Raw genomic sequence first — 23,876 nt, forward strand, 5'->3', positions numbered from 1 at the left:
TCTGTCGTGCTAATATTGCACTCCATTCGTTTTATTTTGTTGTGCTGGCAAACTTTTCTAGCAAAAATACACACTTCTGTAGTTGTGCTATAGCACAATTGACATTTCTGCAATTGATGCTATCAGTTGCTGTTCTTGATAAGTGCATAACAACATATCAGTAAACACACCCAATGTACAGTTGGGCAGAATCAAAATTTTTTTGAAATATATCTGGCATTTCTAAACGGCTGATCTGATCAGGATAAAATTTGACGCGGGCATAGCCAAGGAGTATTCGAGTTTAAATTATTGAAATGGGACCTACAAATGCCTCAGGGGCGGCGCTATGGGGGCTCAGAATAGGGTACCTTCGTCATGCAAAATTTTTAAACACGTGCCATTTTTTTGTTTCCCATTCGATTTCAAAGAGTTTTATATGTTTAGAAAGCGCTCGCCTATGTCTTGAAAAAATATGCTTGTGTGTGCTATTTATCTCTTATACTTTTCGAGTTATAGGCATTTCAAAATTGAAATTTTAAAATTTTGCCATACCTTGGTCCGCTTTTTTAAAAATATAGGTCGTACTTTTGTACCGAACGGGCTCGATTTTTTTTTGTTAGTTAGACAACTAAATTATCAGTAATATACAAAATATTTCAGAGTAATATCGATTATAGATCCAAAAATAAACGATTTTCAATTTAAGAATTCAAAAAATAGTAGATTTTTGCTGTTTTTTGGATGAAAAGGTGACTTAAATCTTTTTTATTAAAAAAAAAATTTCTTTAAGAACATATAACAATTTTATGTTTTTCTGTAAGGTAGCTTTACAGAGAACATTTTGGTATAAAAAACATGTCCTATTTTTTGAACATGTTGCCCTTTCGTCCTTCGGAATTTGACCTATTTTTTGATAAAAATTTCAACTTTGGGCCACATGTTCTAAAATCCCAAAACGGAAAGCAGCTTTAGAAACCTTGATTTGTTCCCTGTTTATCCCCAAAGTATTTTCCCAGCCCCGAAGGAAATGTAGACCATATGGTTAAAATTGTAAAAAATACCATTTTCGGGATTTTCGCTTAAATTTTTAGGAATTGTGGGATTCCTTTTAACCTTTTGAAAAGTTTTTTTACACTTTGTAATTTGGAATGACAAATTTAAAAAACGTTGAAAATTTCATTGAGTTTTGCTAATAAATAAAGATTTTATTACAGATTACATATTTATTGAGTTTCTAAAACTAAAATTTTTATCAAAATTTTAATAGGATTGCAAATACATATTAGGAACAATTTGATCCACATTTATTCCGAACATTTTTTTTCTTGTTTAGATATTTTAATTTTTGGTCTTACAAAAAAAATGCAAGTCAATATCTCAGTTAGATTCAAAAATATTTACACTAATGAATAATCGTTATTTCGTATTACATACTTGACAATAAAATAACTAGCAGCATCCAAATAGCCAAAAAACAAGAAATATCAATGCAACCATAGCAAAGCAACCAAAGAAATGTAAATTGCTGCCAGAGAAAATTGATAGCACAACAAAACAAAAACGAATGCTGACGCGCAATATTAGTTCGGCAAAAAAGTGTGTATGCTGCTATAGCACGAACATATATTTTGGTTGTTGTGCTACAATAACGAGTTGACAACTGGTTGTATCTGCTACTAGAAATTGCAAACTAACTTTGCAATTTGTATAGTAATATATGAATAGTAACAGCAATTTATATTAGCAGAGTTATACAAAATTATAATAGTAACTATATTTTTAGTATGCAGATTGATAAAAATGTATATTTACTGCAATTGACGGCTAATATAGTAGCAATTGTAAACCCTGATGATAAACATATAAGAGTTTTTTATTCGGCTGTGACGAATCTTATATACCCACCACCAATATAATAAAATAAAATTGTATGGGGGCTGGGAGAAATCATGAACCTATTATTACCATTTTCAACAGAGCTTGTCTTTTTATCATAGATATCACATTGATTGCCACTTTAGGGTATCTAAGTAACCTAAACTGTAGTCACTTTAAACGTTTATTTAGTACTGCACCTTAAAATTTAGTTATTTTACCCAACAGAAGTAATCTATTGGAGAGTTGTCGGAGGAAGATTTGTTTACAAGCAATCGATTATTGGACTGTCTTTTCAACTGAATATTTGAGGTCAATTAGCACCCGAATATGTTAAAATAACTATGCACATTAGAGTGTCCCAAAATTTTTTGTTTTGAATTTTGGAACGCCTACCCTCTACTTTTTTAATATATATAAAACTACTAGTTGTCCCTGCAAACGTTGTTCTGCTATAGCTCACACACAGTTTGAAGACTCCCACTATAATAGTACCCCAGATATGCAATATTAAATTTTTACTTTGTATAGGAGGTGCCATGCCCATTGTTCCTATATAGGTCAATTGTGAATCTAAACCATCCAACCATACACACAACAAATTTCATAGAAATCGGCCCAGCCGTTAAGGAGGAGTTCAGTTACTAACACACATACAGAAGAATTATATATATAAAGATAGTTAAATATGAAATATTGTCTTTCTATCATGATTGCAACCCCTGCCGACTTGCGATTTAGTTTTGAGGTGCATTTATAAGAGGAAAAAATTCAATTTTTCCAGTTGTTGTTCGCCAGTCCATTAATGTGTCTCAGGCCACTAGAACAAGAAATGTAGAAGCAAAATTAACATTTTTTGAGAAATATTAAAACAACAGTTTATTCTTACTTAAAATATATCCATATTTACTTGTATGTTAACCTATTCGCAGGTATGACCAAAAAAAATTAATTTTTTTTAAACTCCATTTTCAAATTTTTAAAAATTTTGTTAAACAAATTTTAGAATTTTTTGATCCTCACATGGGGATTTATTGACAACATAATAGGGAATAAAAATGTGAAAAAAATATGTCAATACCTCCTACAGTTTTTCCGCAGTTCGGAGCAAACTCCTGGAACTGCTAGTCTTTGACGGTGTTTCACGTCTTGTTATTCTTTGGTTAGACTGAAAAAAATTATTTATCAAAATTAATTTTTTTAAAAAAAATGTATTTAAAAAATTATATACATCTACATTTATTCAGGTAATGTCTGCAACAGTGTCAATTTCCGAAATGATTTATCACTAATGCAATGACTTATTGACACATACAGTTTGACCAGGAAAAAATTATGTATGTGAAGTGTAGCGTGCCAATTGTTAAATTCCACAAATAACTATGTTGTACGTTATTACTTAAATATTGACATTTGATCACCTAGAATGTTAAAATCTCACACTGTGCAATGGAGCGAATCAATTGTGTCATTAGTTTTTAGTATTTTTACTACTACAATATAATTTATCAAATAAAATCCAACAAACAACAAAAGCTTGTATCATTTAATTACTTGTGCATATCGCTCATTTACTAAAAAAACGACATAACTCAAAATTCGCGTTTTTAATATACGCCGTTATATAGTTTTATAAATTTTCAAAAAAATTCAATTATTTTTTGAGTGAGAGTGTTTTTTGTTGCAAACTTCAAAGGTAAAATTCATGTTTTCTGGCATATTTGAAAAGTAGAAAATTGGGTTAAATACAGATTAGAAACATATTAACATCTAATATTTAAATCTGGTTTTATTTATGAAATCCCATGATTTCTTGAAAAGTTTTTTAAGAAATTGTAAAATGTAATAAAACATTCAAAGCCGTTTTTCTCGAAACGACTTTTTTGAGTTATGTCGTTGTTTTAGTAAATGAGCGATATGTAGAATATATCTTAAAGATGAGATCAAAACAATTTGTCGTACAAGAATGGTTAACCATGATCATTGCTTTTCTAAAACAAAAACAATAATAACAATATTGTAAAATACGAGAACAACTTCGGTACGAGCCCGCTGGATTGCATTTCTGTGAAGCGGTTGAACTGTTTTCAATGTAATAACTTTATATTTATCTATATAGCCATAATTATAAGGATTCTTTCTACAACAGTTCAAGAAAAACAAAAACATGATCTTGTACTCGTATTGTTTTGAGGCGCAGTTTAAAAAAATGTTAATCAATGATTACTGACAGCATCAATTACAGTGAACAAGAACATCACATTTGCCACAGCATATGTGTCCCAGTAAACAATTTATGCAAGCAAATTATTATAGGAGAAATTTAGCGGTAAAAGTTAATTAGAGTTGTTAACCCAGTTTTCAAATTATTCGAAATCCCAATAATTCCCAATTTTCCTGTTTTATAAAACCGGATTTTGAGTTATTCGACAAACCGGATTTTTTGTCTCCAATTATTCTACAAAATCTAATATTTTTGATTTTTATACCCTTCACCATGAGTGGCAAGGGTATATAAGTTTGTCATTCCGTTTGTAATTTCCACATTTTTCATTTGCGACCCCATAAAGTATATATATTCGTTATAGATAGCGGAATCGATATAGCCATGTCCGTCTGTCCGTCTGTGTGTTGAAATCAACTTTCCGAAGCCCCCAAATAACTTACATACACGATTCATACATGAGTATCTCCGAAATTCTTCCGGCTCGATCGCTATTTAAAATCGAGAAAATCGGTCCACAAATGGCTGAGATATAAGAAAAAAAACTAGGACAACCTAGATTTTTGACCTAATTTTGATCTATATCTGGATTACTAAGTCATTAATATAGACAATATGGATATCTAATGATAGATATTTCAAAGACCTTTGCAACGACGTATATAAGACCATAGTAAGTTGAACATACAATGAGTCAAAATCGGAAAAAAATATTTTTTAACCCGAATTTTTTTTTCATCAAAAATTTTTTTTTTGTCATAAATTCTTTTTCCAAAAAAATTAATTAAAGAAATTTAAAAAAAAAAATTAAAAAACAATTTGGAAAAAAAAATTATAAAACATTAAAAAAAAAATTTTGATTTTGTTTAAATAAAAATATTAAAAAAAAAAAATATTTTTACTTGTTCTCAGCTCAGTTTAACGTTAAAAGAATTTAAAAATCTACACAAAATAACTAATATTGCAACAACTAGCAACTTAAAATAAGATTTGGATTATTTTAAAATAATTGGTCAATTCTCTTATCATGTCATATTGGCATAATGTCCTAATATTTCACAATGGTTTTTGTTGTTTTTCAAGCAAAATAATACTACTCTGTATGCTATGTTTATTGTGTTATCGTTGCTCCGAATGCATAAGAGTCGGTTAAGCCGAGCTGCCGAGTCGTGATATATTAGGACATTATGACAATATGACTGCTAGAGACCTTGTTTGACCAATTATTTTAAAAAATACAACTAACTTTAGTATTATATAAAAAATGTATTAATATTATATTAATAAATATACTTGCTTTTGATTTCAAATTCTGTGTAATATTTGTAAAATGACATTAGAGTTATTTGTCTGTAGGTTCAATTATGGACCGATTATCAAATGGTAGAAAGATTTATGTTCATATAAAACTTGTTTATGGCCGATTTCATCACGATATTAATTATTATAATACGAATGTTTAAGTCATTTTCTGGGGGGGACCTTGTATGGGGATTAGGAACTTATGTCGCTCGATTTTCACCATACTTTACTTTATTTGGTACAAAATGTATACGAAATATTGGTATCATATGAAAGGCCCAATAATATATGGCATTGAAAGCGACTAAATTACACACTTTTTTCTAAATTTCTCGACAATTAAAAATCATTTCCCAAAAAATTTAACTTTAAAAAACTTTATACATATAACATACTTTATTTATAAAAAATAACAAAAATTCGAAAAACACGACAATTTCTGAAACAGCATTGAAAGCGCCTTCAAACCAATACTGCTTCTAAATCATTCATTGAATGTATGAAATCGTTGTCTTTAATTAATAAAAGTCATGAATTTTTGCAGTTATTTCAAAAAAATATCTTTGGATACCAGGACGTCTAAAGCCGCCATTTGTATATCAGAGAAATGGTTATTATGAAAAACAAATGACGGCTATAGACGTCAATCTTTTTTTATAAACAATTTTAGAAAATTCAAAATTTTAACATAAAAGTATGAAGTCTTCATCTAACACCTTTAAAATTAAATAATTAACCAAAAAAAGATAAGTGTGTTTTTGGGTGGATTTGTCAATTTTAAGGTGAGCGTCAACGTGTTAACAGTCTTATTTCAGCTTTTATTGTTTCTGTACTCAATCCTGGAAACTTGAAAGAAATGCCTTCACATATTGCTTCATAAGTCCTAACTTGATGTGAAATGGAGGTAAATCAGGATATGACATTTTCCAAAATAGCAGTCATCAATGTGGGCATAGAGAATTATACATTAGTCAAACAAAAATACAACAATTAATATGTATAATACAACAACGAAATACATTTAATAGTACGTATTTTGTTGTTGCAAGAGTTAGGTTTTTGACAATTACGTCTCGTCTCTATGTTACCCAATGAATGTGGTTTTTCAAACATAAAATGTCTGACTGCGAATATTGAAAAATAAAAGTAGATCGAAAACGCTAGTTATTCTAATTTTTGTTCATTTACTGTTGGGAGTAATTGTTGCGAAAAGTTTTTAATAATATTTAGAGGAGCTGTCATGAATATTTTAATCTATGATCAAATTTTAATCTAAAATGACATTAGAGTTATAGGCGTTTGAAAGCTTTTGAAATTCATCAAAAGATCAGATGCAAATCTATATATGTATATAAAATACAACAACTTTTTCTACCTATGTCCGTTATAGACTCTGAGACCATTGTGAATATGGTTTTAGACAGCTATAATACTACATTAGGTCCATTCGGTGTTTTCGTAAAGAAGATTTTCGAATTTTCTCATACAAAAATTAATGTATGTTCCGAATGAACTCAAAAACGGCTGGACCGATTTTAATGAAATTTTTAAGGAATCTTCAGAATAGTCTAGCGGATAACACTCCAATGTGGGCGAAGGGTGTGGCAAAATCAAATTTTTACATTACACCGATAATGCCATATATTTCATAGAAATGGATGTGTGTATGTATGTTCGGTATGGACTCAAAAATGGCTGGACCGATTTTGAAGAAATTTTCACGGAATCTTCAGAAAAGCCTTTTGGGTAACAGCGTAAAGTCTGATTATTGATTTTCGGTCTGTAATAAGCAATTTTGTTTACTCTTGCATATTAGGTGCATGAATAGGAAATTTTCATATGAAATCTACTTTTAATCAAAAAAATTATGATGTTAACAAGCTCGATGACCAAATACAGTTGAAAGTGCCTGGCGAATCAATAAAATACAAATCGATTGACACAGTAATGTACGAAGAATAGGGCCCAGATGTTTTCTAAAGGCCAGCAACGCGGACCGGGTTCAGCTAGTATTAAATAAATTACAGCCGTTTGGCTGTATGGTGACAAAATTAGGTGAAATTTCCTATAGTGTTATAGTGTGTGTACTATTTAACAATTCATATCATATTATTAAAATAAATATTTCAGAATGGAATGTTTTAATATAGAGATACATGTTTTACTTTCCTAACCTCAAATGTAATGCATGCTGGGATGCTTTTGAATTTATAATCGTATTATGTATTTAACGTTGTTGTAACCGCACTGACATTGACACCGGCAATAATATGTTGCAAAACAAGCAATTTTCTGCAACTTTGTAATTTTGTTTTTTAATGGCAACAGCAAACAAATTTTGTGAGAAAAATAAAAAAGAAAAACAAACAAAATATCCAGACGCAAATACAGTCACAAATAAATAAGAATGTGTTTTTTGCTATTTTTATACCCTATACCAATATGTTGACGCCAAATACTCACAATACCTCTCAGTTGCAGGGTTGTGGGGTCTCTGAACACCTCAGATATTAATTATCAATATTTTTAAACGCTTGTTTATTTTTGATGTTTCAACCGATTTCAAATATTTTGGTTTGATCTAGTTTTTTTTTTCAAAATTTGGGATACAATTTACTAACATTTAGATAACTAGTTATCAGGTTATTGACCGGGGTTTATATGTATATGTCGGAAATGTATTTTATATCTCAAATGTATTTTCTTTTTTTTTGTGATAAAAATTCCAAAAAATATTTTTTTCTGGAGAAATGCGCACAGATTTCTAAAGGTAACTTAAATAATTTGTATACCATTCGAAATAGTGTTTATAAACCGGTTAACCGGCGAACCGGTTAATTTAAAATGTTTATTTTAAAAACCGGTTAACCGAGTGATAAAAACCGGTTTTTAAAATTTGGGACTAAAATTAATAAATTTCATGTTTTTGTGCATTTTCAATATTCATTGTATACACATTATTGGTCTGATTTAAAACCTAAACTGCTGATTTGCAATACAAACCTATTAAGATTAATATTTGTAAGAATTACAATGATTCTAAATAGTAGAGGATGATGACTTTACTTAAATATTGCACATTATATATTATATAATATTGCACATATTATATAATAAATTGCACATTATGAAACTAGTAAAATTTAATTAAATTCCACATGATTCTATAAGTTTAGGCTAAATCTTACTAATGCTTCATTAAAAACTTAGTGATGATTTTAACAAACGTTAAATTGAATTCGATGTACATACCTTTTTTCAATAAATTCGATTTTCAGAAATATTACAGGAGAGACAAAAACGTTCTAAAATCCATGATTTGAAATATTTTTGAATTCTGATAATGGAGTTTTATTAATTATTTGGCCTGATTTATAATGAAAAATAATCACAGCTAAGAAGAAGTGCGTTTTCATCTTATAGGTAATTTTTCAGGACTTGTAACATTTTCTGTTTCATATCAGAAAGTCGAGGTGATAATAAATTTCAAAATTATCAAATATTTAAATTCATTTAAATTTTTTGGTTGAAATTTAATGAATAAACCAATAATTAAAACAATATATTTATATATTTAGTAACATATTTATACTCAATTTCATTTCACTGATATAATTTTGAAATTTTTACAAAATAAAATGGACTTAGCACTTTTGTTTATTTATAATTATTTAATATTAACCATTCCGGCCTACTAAAAACTACAAATTTTAAAGCTGTATATACTTTATTGGACATTTTATGTTTTCTACACATATATGACGGTTAACCGGTTTTTTCGATGTCGGTTAACCGAAAACACGGTTTTTTTAAAAAGGTAAATTTTCGGTTAACCGACAAACCGGTTTTTTATAACACTAATTCGAAAGGTTAAAGTTAGCTGAGGAACTTTAAAATCTCTTTATATTTAACTAAGTTTTTAGTTCAATTAATTATGAGTGCATCAAGTACGTCAAACCTGTACTCAATATTTTGGAGGTATTTGGCAAATTTCCGATTTTAATTTTATTCATATTTTTCTCAGATTTTAATCTTTCCATATTCATATCTTTTGATGTAGATATCGGATTTGAAATTCATTTGAATGATACTTTAGACTACGTAAATAAACAAAATATTTAAGAACTGCATTCAAGATGGGACGGGAAGTCCTATTATTTTTCATAATCTTTAATATTTAACACCAACACTCATTTCATTTTTTTTTTGATATATGTATTAGGGTGGAGCGATTTTTATTTTTTTTCGTAATCGCTTTGGAATACCTGTTAAAAGTTACGTTTTTAACTCCTAAATATACACAAAAAATTTAATTTGGTAGATCGTATATATAGAGGTGCCCCCACATCATTATAATAATATAAAAATAAATGGCTCTAGAAAACGGGGGAGTGGAAGTCCCCAATGCCCTCCTTATGTCTAGTAGCCTTGGATGTCCTCTATCAGTAAAAAAAATAACCAAGTGATTAGGCCCACTTTCCTAAGCCACAAGTATGATTTTGTGGATTGGGTATAAAAATGCCTACTTCGGCATATGTGGGTTGTAAAACATATGAAATATGAATTTAATTTTTGAAGTAAAAATAAATTTTTTTTTAATTATTGGATGTAATTATATTGACCTAACAATACATAAAAATATTTATATTCAACATAAATTAAAGTTTATAAAGTATAAGGTTGTTTAATGACCAAAAAAAATTTTCATACATTATCGCTCCACCTTAATATGTATACTTGCAATGCTCTGCCAAAAATAATTTAAAGCCAAATCAAACAATCCGCTTTGAGAAGAAATAATTCTTCAAAGGGTAGCATAGTGGGGGAAATGAAAAAAATGTGGAAATAAATCTGTAACTTCTTAACGGATAGAATTTCCGACGACTATAGAGTAGCTGTAGCTGAGATTTGGACTTTAAGCTCTAAGGGGCGGAGCATCAAGCCCCAATGTGGGTAATCTCGGGTATATTAAAAAATCCAGAAATCGTAGAAATCCAGACTAAAGTTGGTAAAACAAAACTTAAATCTTAATTAAATGCAAATATCTCCTCCTTAACTATAATATATATAATATACCTATAGCAATATTTTTTCTAGGTCTCATCTTGTATATTGATGGAGAACAAAAAATTGGCATCGTTGAGGTTCGGTTCATCAAATTCAAAAGTTAAACTTTTATTAAAATCGGGCTATCGGTTAAGAAGTTACATATTTATTTCCACTTTTTTCATTTCCCCCGATGTGCGCAGGCCCCATTTCAATCTTTAATTCGAATTTGAAATGCAACAACTTCATGTATTATTTTGCATGATCTTCTTCACTGGTGGTCTTTTCTTAATTTAGGCGGGCTCATGGGATCAGATCTAGTCTCAACCAAAGATTTTTTCTTAAACTTACATACACAAATCGCTTAAGCCCTAAGATATAGCTTTATAAATTGTGATGTTTTCGTTTTTAAACATTGCGAACAAAAATAAGTACTTGTTCTAGCCAAATTGTAAGTAGTGTGTACAATAAGTTCCTATTACTTGATATGTTATTTGGTTATACGAAGTTTTTGCTGGGACCTTCCATTAGACTTGTGAAAGTCTAAAGAATGAAGTGAATTTATATAAAACTTAGCGCAAGTAAATTGTACGCACTTTGGAATTACATTAAAAATTATTTTATAAGGTAACTGCACTTATTGCAATTCTATCTACTGGTGTAGATCAAATGTAATATGTTTTGAGGTTCATATTTGTACTTACCACGACACGGTCCCGGATATGCTACACCAATGGATCGACCAATTTTACAGATCATACGATTTATATCACATGTGCTCTTATATGTCTTACCATCGGCGCCACAAACTGCTTTCGTTGCATCAACAGCATCATTATCATAATCATCCTGTGGGCATTCTATTTTACATGTTATACAATGTGGCATTGAATACTGATCCTCAACACAGGTTAATCCATTTAAACATTTAACACCGTTACATGTTGCTGTAATCATAAAAAACACAACAACAACAACAATAAATAATTACAGTGATCATGAGTAAAGTTTTTGTTTTGTTTTCCCAGACATTGAGAAAACAACTATTATTTTTCAAATAAATAGGTATATTAGTGGTATTCACAATGTAGTGTACTTGGCCTGGTAAAAAAGCAGAAAAGCTATTTATTGACAAATATGTATTTCAATTTATTTTTTTTTTCAATATTATTGTATTTTAAAATAAATTTTATAGAAACAAATAATATAATACAAAACATAATTGAAAAATGCAATTTATCGACAACAAATTAAAAAGGCACGTTAAAATTTGTAAAATTTTGTGTCACTAAACTACATTTACTCTTTTACCAGGGTAAGAGATCTACATCATGAATACCGCTATTGTATTTATAAGTATATATTTTTTTATTTTTGAACTACGTTAAAAATAGGGTTTTTAATTTCCCGACCTTTTTTGATTCCCAAGAACCGGGAATTTTTTTCTACATTCCCGGCTATTCCCGAAATACATATATAATGATACTGTAAATTAGGAATATTATAGCCAAATGGAGTATAAAAACTTAGTGTTCTAATTATTATATATCAGTGCTTCGAATTAATTAATACAATTTGAGCTTAATTCACTAAAATCTTCATTAAAAAATATCATTCCATAAATCCATTCCCAATATTTATTTTTTTTGATTCATTCAAAAGCCTTTGTTTAAACTAAATTAATTTTGAAGTTAATTAATAACAGAATTTATTCAAACTTTGAATGATAAAATTTTTGTTAATTCAAATTGAGTTAACGTTTTTTGCTTGATTAATGTGCAGTTTTTCTATAGCGAACGAGTACTTTGAGTGGAAATTTAACATGTGTTTTGTTATTGTAACAAAAACAAAATACATGTAAAACGTGCACTCAAAGCACTCGTTCGCTATAGAAAAACTTTTTTGATTTAATCATTTAATACATTTTTGAAGCTATGGATTTGAAGAAGAAATTTGAAAAAATTTAAATGATTCAATACTTAAAAAAGTTTCAACATAAATATTATGATTTGATTTCATTGATTTCAATTAATAACATTTATAAATAATTTCTTAAATTGTATGATTTTGCTCATATTTTATGTTTTCAGAAAAAATCTAGAAGGCTTGAAAAATATTATTTCAATTTAATTTTTATTTTTATGTTGTTCAAAAATGTTAGAAATTTTCCTTTGAAAATTTTTTATTTTTTTATGATTTTCAGCTACAAAATGAGAAAATATGCTCGAAATTCACTAAATTTTGTTAAAAGGATGAAATGCTTTAATGTTTATTATGATTAATGAAATTTTTGAAGTTTCAGACATTTATAATTCATCTTAATATATTGTCCAATATATGTCTATTATGCAAACATTTTTTAAATAATTCATCAGATAATACAATTATAATGCAATTTATTATAAAATAGCATACAATTTATGTAAAAAAAGCAAAAATTTCCGTCATGTACAATTTTACAATATTGTTCCGAAATTGTACTTGAATTCAAATATAACGATTTTAAGGGCTGATTTAAAAGTAGCATAATGCTTTCAAATAACAGTGCTGTAATAGCATACTGTAACATATCTGTGGGTATTATTAAATAAAAGCTTTCAGTTGACCATTGATCGTAAGTTGGCAACGCTGTTTGAATTCGAATATTCAGTTAAGGAACATTGTAGAAATAGAGCTTTCTAGATGGTAATGCAGTGTTATAAATAGTGGCAGAGGTTGCAGTCGTGAGTGAGTTTATCAGAGACGCTTTTCGAATAAACATCAACTGAGTGCCTTAAAGTGTGTTGTGTTTTTCAAGTAAATTCGTGTACATTATAAATTGTGACAGTATTTCTGAGAATTTATAAACGTGTATAAAAAACATTGAGTGGCTATTTAATTCTGTGGTTGTTGTACATTTTGAATAAATAAAGAGTTGTTACAATTTTTAAACTACTAAACGGCTTTTATTTACAATCAAAAGTATCCGGTTAATTTAAAGGAAATAAACCATCGTTTTGAAAAGGTTGAAATGTAACAATATTTATGAACATGTTCTTATTCTGAATGAAAATAGTTTGGGAAAAAAAAGTCAAGTTCGATTAATAATATTTATTACAAAATTCATTCCAATTATGAATTTCTTTTTTCTGTGTAAGAAATAAATTCTATAAATAATATATGTAAATAATTTCATATAAAGAATAATAATAATAAGCGGTCTATTATTGCCGAGATATAAACAAAAAAATGTAAAAAAAACATTTCACGGTTATTTGGTGAAAAATTGAGTTCTAACTTGTTTTCTTTGTATTTTCATCAGTTTTTAATTTCCGGGATTCCCGAGTAAAAATCCCGGGAATCGGATAGTGAAACATTGTCAAAATTCCCGGGAAATTTGTACCGGGAATTCCCGGGATAAAAACATAGAGAAAATATGCATAGAACTATGAAAAAACTCAAACAAAAAATTTACTCAAAAATGTTACACATACGAGTGTTGCTTTTGTTTTCACATAGTTTTTTTTTACTAATACATTCTCACCACTTAGATTTTTGACAGCTGAGTTAGGTCTTTGACAGGAGAGTTTCCGTTCTATGTAAATTTTCTCTAACGTAAGCATATATTTAAAAACCTTTTTTTATGAAAGCATACTTAGGTTAAATATCCAATGTCCACAAACACTATTCCCTCTTTCGTCCGTCCCATAACCAAAAAAAAACGACTTTTTAAAAATCCGGTTTGTCGGTTAACCGACTTCGAAAAAACCGATTTTAATTGTTGGTTTATTTATTAAATTTCAACCAAACAATTTTTAATTAAATAGTTGAATTTTATTATCATCTCGACTTCCTGATATCGAACAGAAAATGTTCTAAGTCCCAAAAAGGACCTATTAGATGCAAACGCACTTCTTAACTGTGATTTTTTGTAGCTATAAATCATACCAAATATGTAATAAGTCTGCACTAAAAGATTTCAAAACTATCTAAAATCAAGGATTTTGGAACGTTTTTTGTCTCTCCTGTAATATTTCTGTTTTGTATTCAAATTGTTTAATTTTTTTACGGGGATGCGCATAGATACATATTTCAAATTTCAAACATTATTTAACTTTTGGCCACAAAATCAGTGTTCAGTTATAGATTTTTTTTGTGTTGCGGTTCATGTTGTTGTCACTAATCATGAATGAAATTGTTGTAACCAATAAACAATCAAATTTATCATTAAATATTGCAGTGGCATGAAGCGACTTGGCGCCATCTGTGACATCAAGTAAATTGCAATAATATTTCTAATATAAAAAAACCCCAACAAAAGTAATATTGTTCGTTTTAGCTTTAATAATGGCATAGCAACAAGGATCCATTAGTTAGATATTTGAAAGTGAAAAAATGCCTATAACTGTTAGAGATGCCAAACTACTGAGTTTAAACTTATTTGGTGTTTAAATTTGTACATACACATTGTGTCACTTTATAAAACCCATATACAGTGGCGGCCAGCTATTTAGGGACAAATACTTGCATTTTTTTTTATCGAATTAATTTTAAGAGAGATGGTGCCAAAACAAAAGGACCTAGGGGTATGAAAATTAGTATTAATAGTTTCTAGTTTCTCAAAAATGTTTGGAAAAATCGGTACAACATATATGAACAAAGTTATGTGGAAATACGCAGACCCGCCTCAGCGAACATCCGCTGTTAATAACATGATATTACCGAAACAAGTGGAACTAAAAATACGAAATTTGGTCTGAATATTTTCTAATAATAAAAATATAATTATATAAAAGTTAAAAAATGTGTTTATTTAAAAAAAAATATTGGTCAAGTTGTAGAAAAACCGTGGTGAATATGTATGAATTGACACAGCTGAATAAAATACACTTGTGTGTTAAAACAGTCCTTCTGCATATATATTTGTGGAAATATTTGAAAAATTAATTGAGAATCACATGGAATTTTGCAAACAATTTTGTCCCTAATTATCTGGCCACCTCTGTATATGTATATTATAAATGTCTTTATAAGTTTGTTCCGCAATCATGCCTGAACCGATTTGATTCAAATTTGGAACTAATATAGATCCTTTGCAATTAAGAATATATCTCTTTGCAAAACTTTGACAAAAAAGGTTTTTAAACAATGATTAATCTTTGTATTAAAGCAATAAATTTGTTATTTTAGATTTATATTTTCACAAAAATATGTATTAGAAAAGTGCATTTTCGAAAGTCTACCTTCAATGTGGTAACAACGGATAAAAATAGGAATTTTGGGTTTATTTTTAATAAATCATCTACAAACTTTAAATTTTAAATACCGATATGTTAAAAGACACAAAACCGCATCGATAACATATATTTGGAAATTTAATTTAAAGGGGTAAAAGAGGGTAAAGATATTTGTTTTCGGTACTGTTTTGGTACCTTTTGTAACTGTTGTTCTAAGGCAATGAAATTTGTGTTGTAGCATTATATATAATATTTTTTTCATAACACTACCCTTAAAGGATAAATACGGATAAAACGGGGAATTTTGTATTTATTTCAAATAAATCACATAGACATGAAATATTAAATATAGATTTCTAAAATGCAATATAACATTAAAAATTGAGTTCGTAGACTTATTAGATGGTTTTGGTTGATATAGAATGTAAAAAGTTTATATATTTTTTTTCTCGTAATTTTTAACAAAACTTTAAATGGAATAAAAATATTAGCAATTTGTTTGTTATTTTTATTCTGCAGAATGTTCATTTATGGCTCGAAATTTGTGCGAAATGAAATTTATTTATAAATATTTTCTCCTTAGCAAAGATCTATTTCAAAATAGAAATGATTCATAATTTAGAACATTGAGAAATAGATATTTAATTTATTAAGCTACAATTTTAGTTTGTTTTTATTTTTTTTCAAGCTCTTTAAGATTTTCATTCGATGGTATTTAAATGAAAACCTTATTCAAACATCAATATATGAATATTGAGTGGTATTCCTGCAACTAATATACACATATGCAGAAAGAAAAAGCAAAAATTTTTCTCTCTTACAAAAATTTAAAGTTTTGTTACAATTTTATGATTATCAAAACGTTACAAATGAGGGATTAAGAGTAAACAATGTATTCTAATTTATTTTCCAATTTTAATTTGAGAATTTTCACTGATGAGACACCATCCATGATGAGTTCGAGTTCTGAATTTCCAAAGTTGATCAAAACAAAGATCCCATACATAATAGGTTCCCGTTGCTCAAGCACTTGCTGCAAGAACATTGCAAAAAGATTATCAAAATTACCTTCAAATTGGAATTAAAGTTGTAAACTTTGTAAACACTAGTGCCTTGAGAATACGCTGATCTTGCAAAATTAATATTTCACAAAGAAATTCGATGGCTTTCTAAGGGAAATGTGCTTAAAAGGTAGAAGTATTTTAAAACAGAAGTAAAAATTAACACATTAATATCTTGACAGAACATGATTCTATTAGGGCTTTTATATGTGGAATAGTCACCCGCATTCCATCATCAACTTCTAATTATTCATAATTAATAGGTTGCGTCCATGCTGAAATATAGTGATTTATTTAATTTTGGAAATATGATTTGTGAATAAATTTTTCCTATTTTCAAAGAACAAAAATATTCTTTAAGTATTTTCACGTAAAATCGTATGATTGCAAAGATTTGGCAACAGTGCTATTTTATTTATTTATGTATCATGTAAGTATGTAGTACTCTTATGTGTACTCCTATGTCTTATATGTAGGGTTTTTAATTTTCCGACCTTTTTGTCATTCCCAGGAATCTGTAAATTTGTTCGTATGTTCCCGGGTAAACAAGAATTCCGGAAATATATAATTATAATGTAAATTTGGAATATTATAGCCAAATACCATATTGTTACGTTTTAACCTTTTCAAAACGTTGGTTTATTTCCTTTAAATAAACCGGATACTTTTGATTAAAAATTTATTTATTTTGTTTTGCTAATAAATTAATAAAAATTGATTGCTTTATATTAACAACCTAGAAAATGTTTTTGAAATATATTTGTTTGCTTTTTATTTTTTCTGTTTTATAATCAAGACATGACTAATGTGTCATAATAGGATTAAATATAACCTTGTGGTATCTAAAGCACTTGTTTTTTGTTAGTAGGATCTAAATTTAGATGTCCACGAGTGCTGGGGTTATTGTATATGTACTTCGATTCGAAAGAAAGCTTAATAGAAACACAATATATTACACATACAAATTCAAATGATTTTCTTTTCAAACCCCCCCTGTATTTCGTTCCTCCTTTTAAAATTTAATTAATTTTTGTATAAAAATTTAAACAAAAAGTCGCGCTAATTGGGTAGTGACATATTAGCATAATTGCCGGGAAATTTGTGCCGAGAATTCCCAGGATTAAAACCCTACTTGTATGGCTTGTGTATATGGTCTATCATATTTTCATTGGAGATTGGTATATTTATGGCACGCGTCGCGTCCACCATGCAATTCTTAGATGCAAAAGCATGTTGTCTTCTAAATACATAGTTTACTAGCTTGTTAGTATTCATTTGGTCATAACGTATTTGTAAAACAAATTCCAATGCAATCAAGCACAGCCAAACGTTGCCAACAAGCATTCAAGAATACACCACTGAGTTGTTCATTAATCTAACAAGTTTTCAATAACAGCTATTACACACTGTCGTTAGAAATTTTCCATTTTCCATATAACATTGAAAATTGCGATACGATGAGATTGTTTTATTTTTATTCTTTCTTTTCTGTTTTAGTTTTTTTTTTTACTTTTTTAGCATTTCTTAACCACTGACTTTTTTACTTCCTGTATTATTAAATAATTTTCATCGTTAAGATTCATCTATGAATTAGTAATAAATGTAAACTACTGGTAGATGTATACACGATCTACAAACATATGATCAGGAAGAATCTATGCAAATATATACAAGTATATGTACTTACTTATGTCTATTATTATATAAATACGTACATATACAATAGATTGTCCCAAAGGCTTTCTAGAGGAATACAGGAAAATTCAACAAACATTTATTAATAATGCCTTCAATTTACTATCATCGATTGGAAATAACGATATCAATACCATTTGCTCAAAATAAAAGTTTTGTTTTTAGATAATGAATTCTAAATATTGTAGGACAATATTAATTGTGAAGTAAATTGTAAAGCTCTGGATGATCATTCTAATCACTCTAAATATTGCTGAAAACTGCTAGAAGATGCCGCTGGTATATAAAAACGAGTAACGAGAACCTTAACCAGTCAGTGATCGAGTGAACATCAAATCGTATTACCAGCGAGGTTTTAAAGTGTATTTGTTTTAAAATCACCCAGCAGTTCGGGGTGACTGTACCGAACTAGTGATTTTACCTATTATTTAGGGTCGCCACTAGTTACATACATATATAGCTGCGTGACTATTTGTATTTACATGTGTGTATTCTAAGTAGGGGTCGAATAGCTGGTCCAAAGTTGTTAAAAGTCTTATGGATTTAATATTCCGTATTTTAAACGCGATATAAATAATATCATGAAATATTTTTTTTTTTAAATTGAAAATAAATTAGAAATCTTCTACTTACTTCTGCAATGGCCACGATATGCAATTTGCAAATTTGAATTGTCCGTTCTACATGCTCGTTTCCTCAGTTGACATTCGGTATTATAAGTTCGACCGTCAGTTCCACACACTGGATTTAGAGGTTTCACATTATCTTCATTCTTGATTAAAAATAAATATATATATAAAGTTAAAAGATATAGATTATACAAAACAAGCAACATAATACTATGTGTTTCCTAACATAAGTAATCCCTAAACTAAATTGCTGATAATATATATTTAAAATATTTGATCAATTCACAAGGTCTCTTATCATGTCATATTGTCATAATGTCCTAATATTTCACAATGGTTTTTATTGTTTTTCAAGCAAAAATGTCTGTATGCTATGTTTATTGAGTTATCGTAACTAACCAGCAGAGACCTGCGCCGAATGCCTAAGAGTCGGTTAAGCCGGGCGTTACAAACATCTGCACAAACGCATTATACCCTCCCCACTATGGTGGTGTAGGGTATAAAAACAAAAGTTAAATAAAGTTTTAGTTACAGTATTAAGAGCGATCTTTGTGATTTTAAAAAAATGAGTTCGAGGCGTAGTGCGGCAACTTGTGTTATATTGGGACCATATAAGGAACTTGATGATCGGCAGCTACCAACTATAAGAGACGTCCTAAAATATATTTTATTTACTAAGTATAACATGAAATTAAAGTATAATGGAAAACATCCATTAAATTTAGATATATATGCGATTGTTTTTGAAGAGATTGACAATATTTGGACCAAAGCTTCGATTCCTATCGTAACAAAGGAACGAGTTATTCAGGTACTCAAATCCTATTTCGAAAAGTACCTCCATTTGAAAAGATACCCCAAAAGCAAACGAAAAAATGGTTTCGAAAATAAACTAAAGTGGTTTTTGGAGTCAGCTGAGAAGCTTTTTCAAGTTGCTGCTTACAAATGCACTTCATTTGAATTTTGTTCTTGATTAAAATCTAAGAAAGCTCCAATCAATGAAAGATGTTTTTTGTTGGATTAAAGAAATTACAGAAAAATGGTTATATGTGGAGTTGATAAAAGAGAAACAGCTCGGTTAATAAAACGAAAGCAGAGACAAACTGAACATTCCATAAGGGCAGCAAAAAAGGATCGTTCTATTCAAGAAAGCGATTCTATTCCAGAAAATTGTGATGAAATTTCATTGTGTGAATCTTCCCTAGAAACGTATCCGATAACGGAGGCATCTTCCACTAACACACTTTCGACAGATACACCTTCGACTCCAATGACGAATCGGAATACATTGCGGATGCCAACAGTTGCTTAGGTCTGTGATAGATACGGTTTATCGACTCGTTCTGCTGCTGCTTCTGCGGTTTTGACTGACTTCGGCTTAATTTCTACCGAAAATTTAAATCTGGTCATCGATAAAAACAAAATACACAGAGCTGTATCTAAAGAAAATTCAAAAGACATTGGAGGTATTGTTATGAAAAGCATTTACTTTGATGGAAGAAAAGACAAGACTCTGATAAGTGAGAAAATATTCAATATTTGGAGGAGCTCCATGCCAATGAGTTACCTTTTCTTCATTTATTCGTGACTTTAGATGGTTGCACTTTGGGACCTAGAGAATATTGTGGACTTATTGGAAAACAATTAACTACTTGTGATAATGAAAGAACGGTGTCTTTTTGAGCTGTGGCTGTTAATTTGCCTGACTTGCCGAAAAATGTGGTCGATTAACTAAGTACGGATCAAAAATATCTTTATGAGATATGTAAAGCTGTACAAACTGGAAAAATTGCGCACTCGAGGTGGCTTGCCTCTGCTCAGAGTTTACGTAAGTACGCTTACCCTTTTGCTCACCCGGAAAATATAATTGTCAGTATACTGTTTGACCACGTTCGGGAGCTGGCATTTCAAAGAATAATCAAAGCTAGAGAAGATGAAAGTAATACTAAACACAGAATATTTAAACCACCAAAAGTTAACTTCTCTGCTGGAGATTACACAGAAATTATTATATGGAACGAGTGTAGGATTACAGCACCGCTGGTTCTTCGGCATATTTCTTATGAGGACCTTCGAATCATTGCAAAAGATAACAGCTTGGAAATTGTTGACTTTCCTTGTCACACACAAGCTGTGGAAAGATGTGTTAAACTGGTAACAGAGGCCTCTCAAAGTGTAACTAATGCTGCTTCTAGAGATAGCCTTATTAGAACCAGGTTGAAATCACGAGCAGAACTGCCAAATTTTGGCCAAAAAAATATGTTTAAATTTTAAGTTTAATCATTTATTATAAGATTTATTTTCTTGTACATTAAGCATATGGTTTAGGTTTGTAAAAACGTTATCAAACGTAGAGCCATAGAGAATTATACATAGAGACGAGATACTCCTATTTGTCAAACAAAAATACAACAAATAATATTTCTGATACAACAACAAAATACATTGACTAACATGTATTTTGTTGTTGCAAGAGTTAGGTTTTTGACAACAGACTTAGGTTTTTGACAATTACGTCTCGTCTCTATGTTACCCTATGCGTAGAGCCCTCAAGATGGCATGTAATTCGATTATTACATTTTTCGAAAGTGTAGCTCGAAAAAACAATTTTCTCATACAAAGACAGCCTAAAGTGTAACCCTACCTTAAGTATGTATCTTCATTTATGCTCTGTAATCCTTAAATATATTAATTATGTACCCTATACTCGGTGTAGGGTATTATATGGTGGGACTTGACCAACTATACTTCCTACTTGTGGTTTTATTAAGAAAACTTACCGTTAGTATTTGCTGCCGTTGTTTATTTGTAAATCCAATCAAATCGAATTGTTCAGACATTCCATCAAACAATGGAGTCTGGTAATGCTGTTGGTCTTGCTGCTGTTTTTGATTATTATGCAAATTCGATTGCAGTGCTGAAATTTGATTGTCATTGTTGTTGTTATTGTTATTGTGGTTGAATGTTGTTTTCATTGGTATTTCAATTCGATGTTTATGATCATGAGGTAAAACACCTTCGCCTTTAGCAGACATTGTTACAACTGCCGATTCCGATGAGGAACGTGCTGCAACTCCAGACAGTTGCGAATGTGATGAAGACGATGGCAATGATGATGATGATGATAAGGATGATGTTGCTGATAATAAGGATGACGTAGCTATTTTACTTCCGCGATTTGGTAAACGACTATGATAATGATCGTCGGCAGCTGCACCATCATCTGCAGACATTGTGGAATTTACAGGAGTGGTTGATGCAAAGGAAGACGTTGCAGACGATGGCAACAACAGCTGTGATTGTGTATGTTGTGGGTCTGTATTGGATGTAGTTGTTGCTGCTGCTGATAGTGATGATAAATTCAAAGATGTTGGTGTTGTTGCCGTTTTAACTATTCTCGATTGGTGCAGAGGAGAAGACGATGATGCATCGGCTGCAGTTGCATCTGTTTCACTATTGGAAGCATTGTTGTCTTTGGTTGTAGTATTAACAAAGAGAATATTGGTAGTGGTGCTGCTGGTGATGGTGGTGTTGGTGGTTGTGCTGTTGTAATCCTTATTATTCTTTGGCTTTTTTAATACAATGGATTGTTGTTTATGGTGTTGTTTGTTGGTGTTGTTGTTGTGCTTATGTCTGCCATGATTTGGGCTTTGGTGCTGCTGGTTGTGATTATGTTGTTGTTCTTGCTGTCGTTGCTGCTGGCGGTGGTGGGGTTGGTGCTGTTGCTGGTGTTGGTGATGACTGTGATGATTGTGATTATGATGACCATGGTGTAGAGTATTCTCCGCATGACGTCCATTCTGTTGAGAGTGTCTAACGCGGGTATTGTTGTTTTTGCTAGAATGTTGCTGTATTTTGGTTGTTTGTAAATCATGATGGTTTTTGTTTTTATTTTTGTTGTTGGTGTTTCTGTTTCTGCTGTTATTGTTTGATTTTGTGTTAGTTTTAAGCTTATGTCTAGACGGAGACTGGTTTAAAAATCTTGTTGATTCATCGTTGCGGTTGTTCTTGTTGCTGCCGTGGTCATTGTTTTTGTTGTTGTTGTTACCATTATCGATATTTCTGCTGTAGTTATTTTTGTTTTTGGCCTCTTTGGCATCGTCTTCCGCATCGTTATAGTTGTAGTCTTCATCGTTCTCTTCAAAATAGTCTGAGGGATCAGTGTCCTCGTGTTGACCAGGTTTGTTATGCCGTCTGGCATGTGTTGTTCTTACATTACTAAAGATTTGTAATCGTCTAGTGGTGGGCTTTTCCGTATGTTCAACATTGGCGGTTATCAGAAGTCTTCGACTGCCATTTGGCTCCTGGTTTTTATAGTTTGGTTGTTGTACTTGTTGTGGTTGTTGTGGTTGTGTATGGTGCTGTTGCCCATGTCCATGTGAATGATGCATGTGTATTAATTTTCTTTGGTTTTGATTGTGTTCTTTACAATGATGTCGTTCCATTGATGACGTTGCGCCACTGCTGATCATCGCATCTTTGCCGTTTGCTAAACCTAAATTAACATTTGTAATTTCACTACTTAAACTACGTGTATCGCGTGATTGCTGTGATTTTTCTATCTTAATTTTAAAGTCATTTGAGGATCGGATGGCTGGAAAGTAGCCACCGTCATCAACATCGTCGTTATCATCTTTAGCATGACTGTTAATCAAATGTAAAGTGTGATGTTGCTGGTGAGGTTGTTGCTCCTGTTGCATTAAATGCTCTCGTTGCTTACGTTTTCTTCTAGCTGCTCCACATTCGGGGGCACAGATACATTTGGGTCTTCCTTTTCTTTTGACGCATTTCTTATTCGGCCCACATTTGACGTTCCTACAACTTTCTGAAAAATGAATCAAGAGTG

The 23,876-nt window shown here is 30.3% G+C and overlaps 1 protein-coding gene across 1 annotated transcript in view; it reads right to left on the reverse strand.

The window, feature by feature from the left end:
- LOC135962216 (GATA zinc finger domain-containing protein 14) overlaps positions 1–23,876 on the reverse strand; it is a 69,115-nt gene that overhangs the window by 35,705 nt on the left and 9,534 nt on the right. The window contains exons 3-5 of the mRNA XM_065514022.1: positions 21,811–23,855; positions 19,035–19,173; positions 11,134–11,376 (exon numbers count right to left, since the gene is read on the reverse strand). Coding sequence (XP_065370094.1) covers positions 11,134–11,376; positions 19,035–19,173; positions 21,811–23,855 — 2,427 coding nt within the window. The remainder of the gene's footprint in view (positions 1–11,133; positions 11,377–19,034; positions 19,174–21,810; positions 23,856–23,876) is intronic.

Source organism: Calliphora vicina, chromosome 5 (genome assembly GCF_958450345.1).
Source record: "Calliphora vicina chromosome 5, idCalVici1.1, whole genome shotgun sequence".
NCBI lineage: Eukaryota > Metazoa > Arthropoda > Insecta > Diptera > Calliphoridae > Calliphora > Calliphora vicina.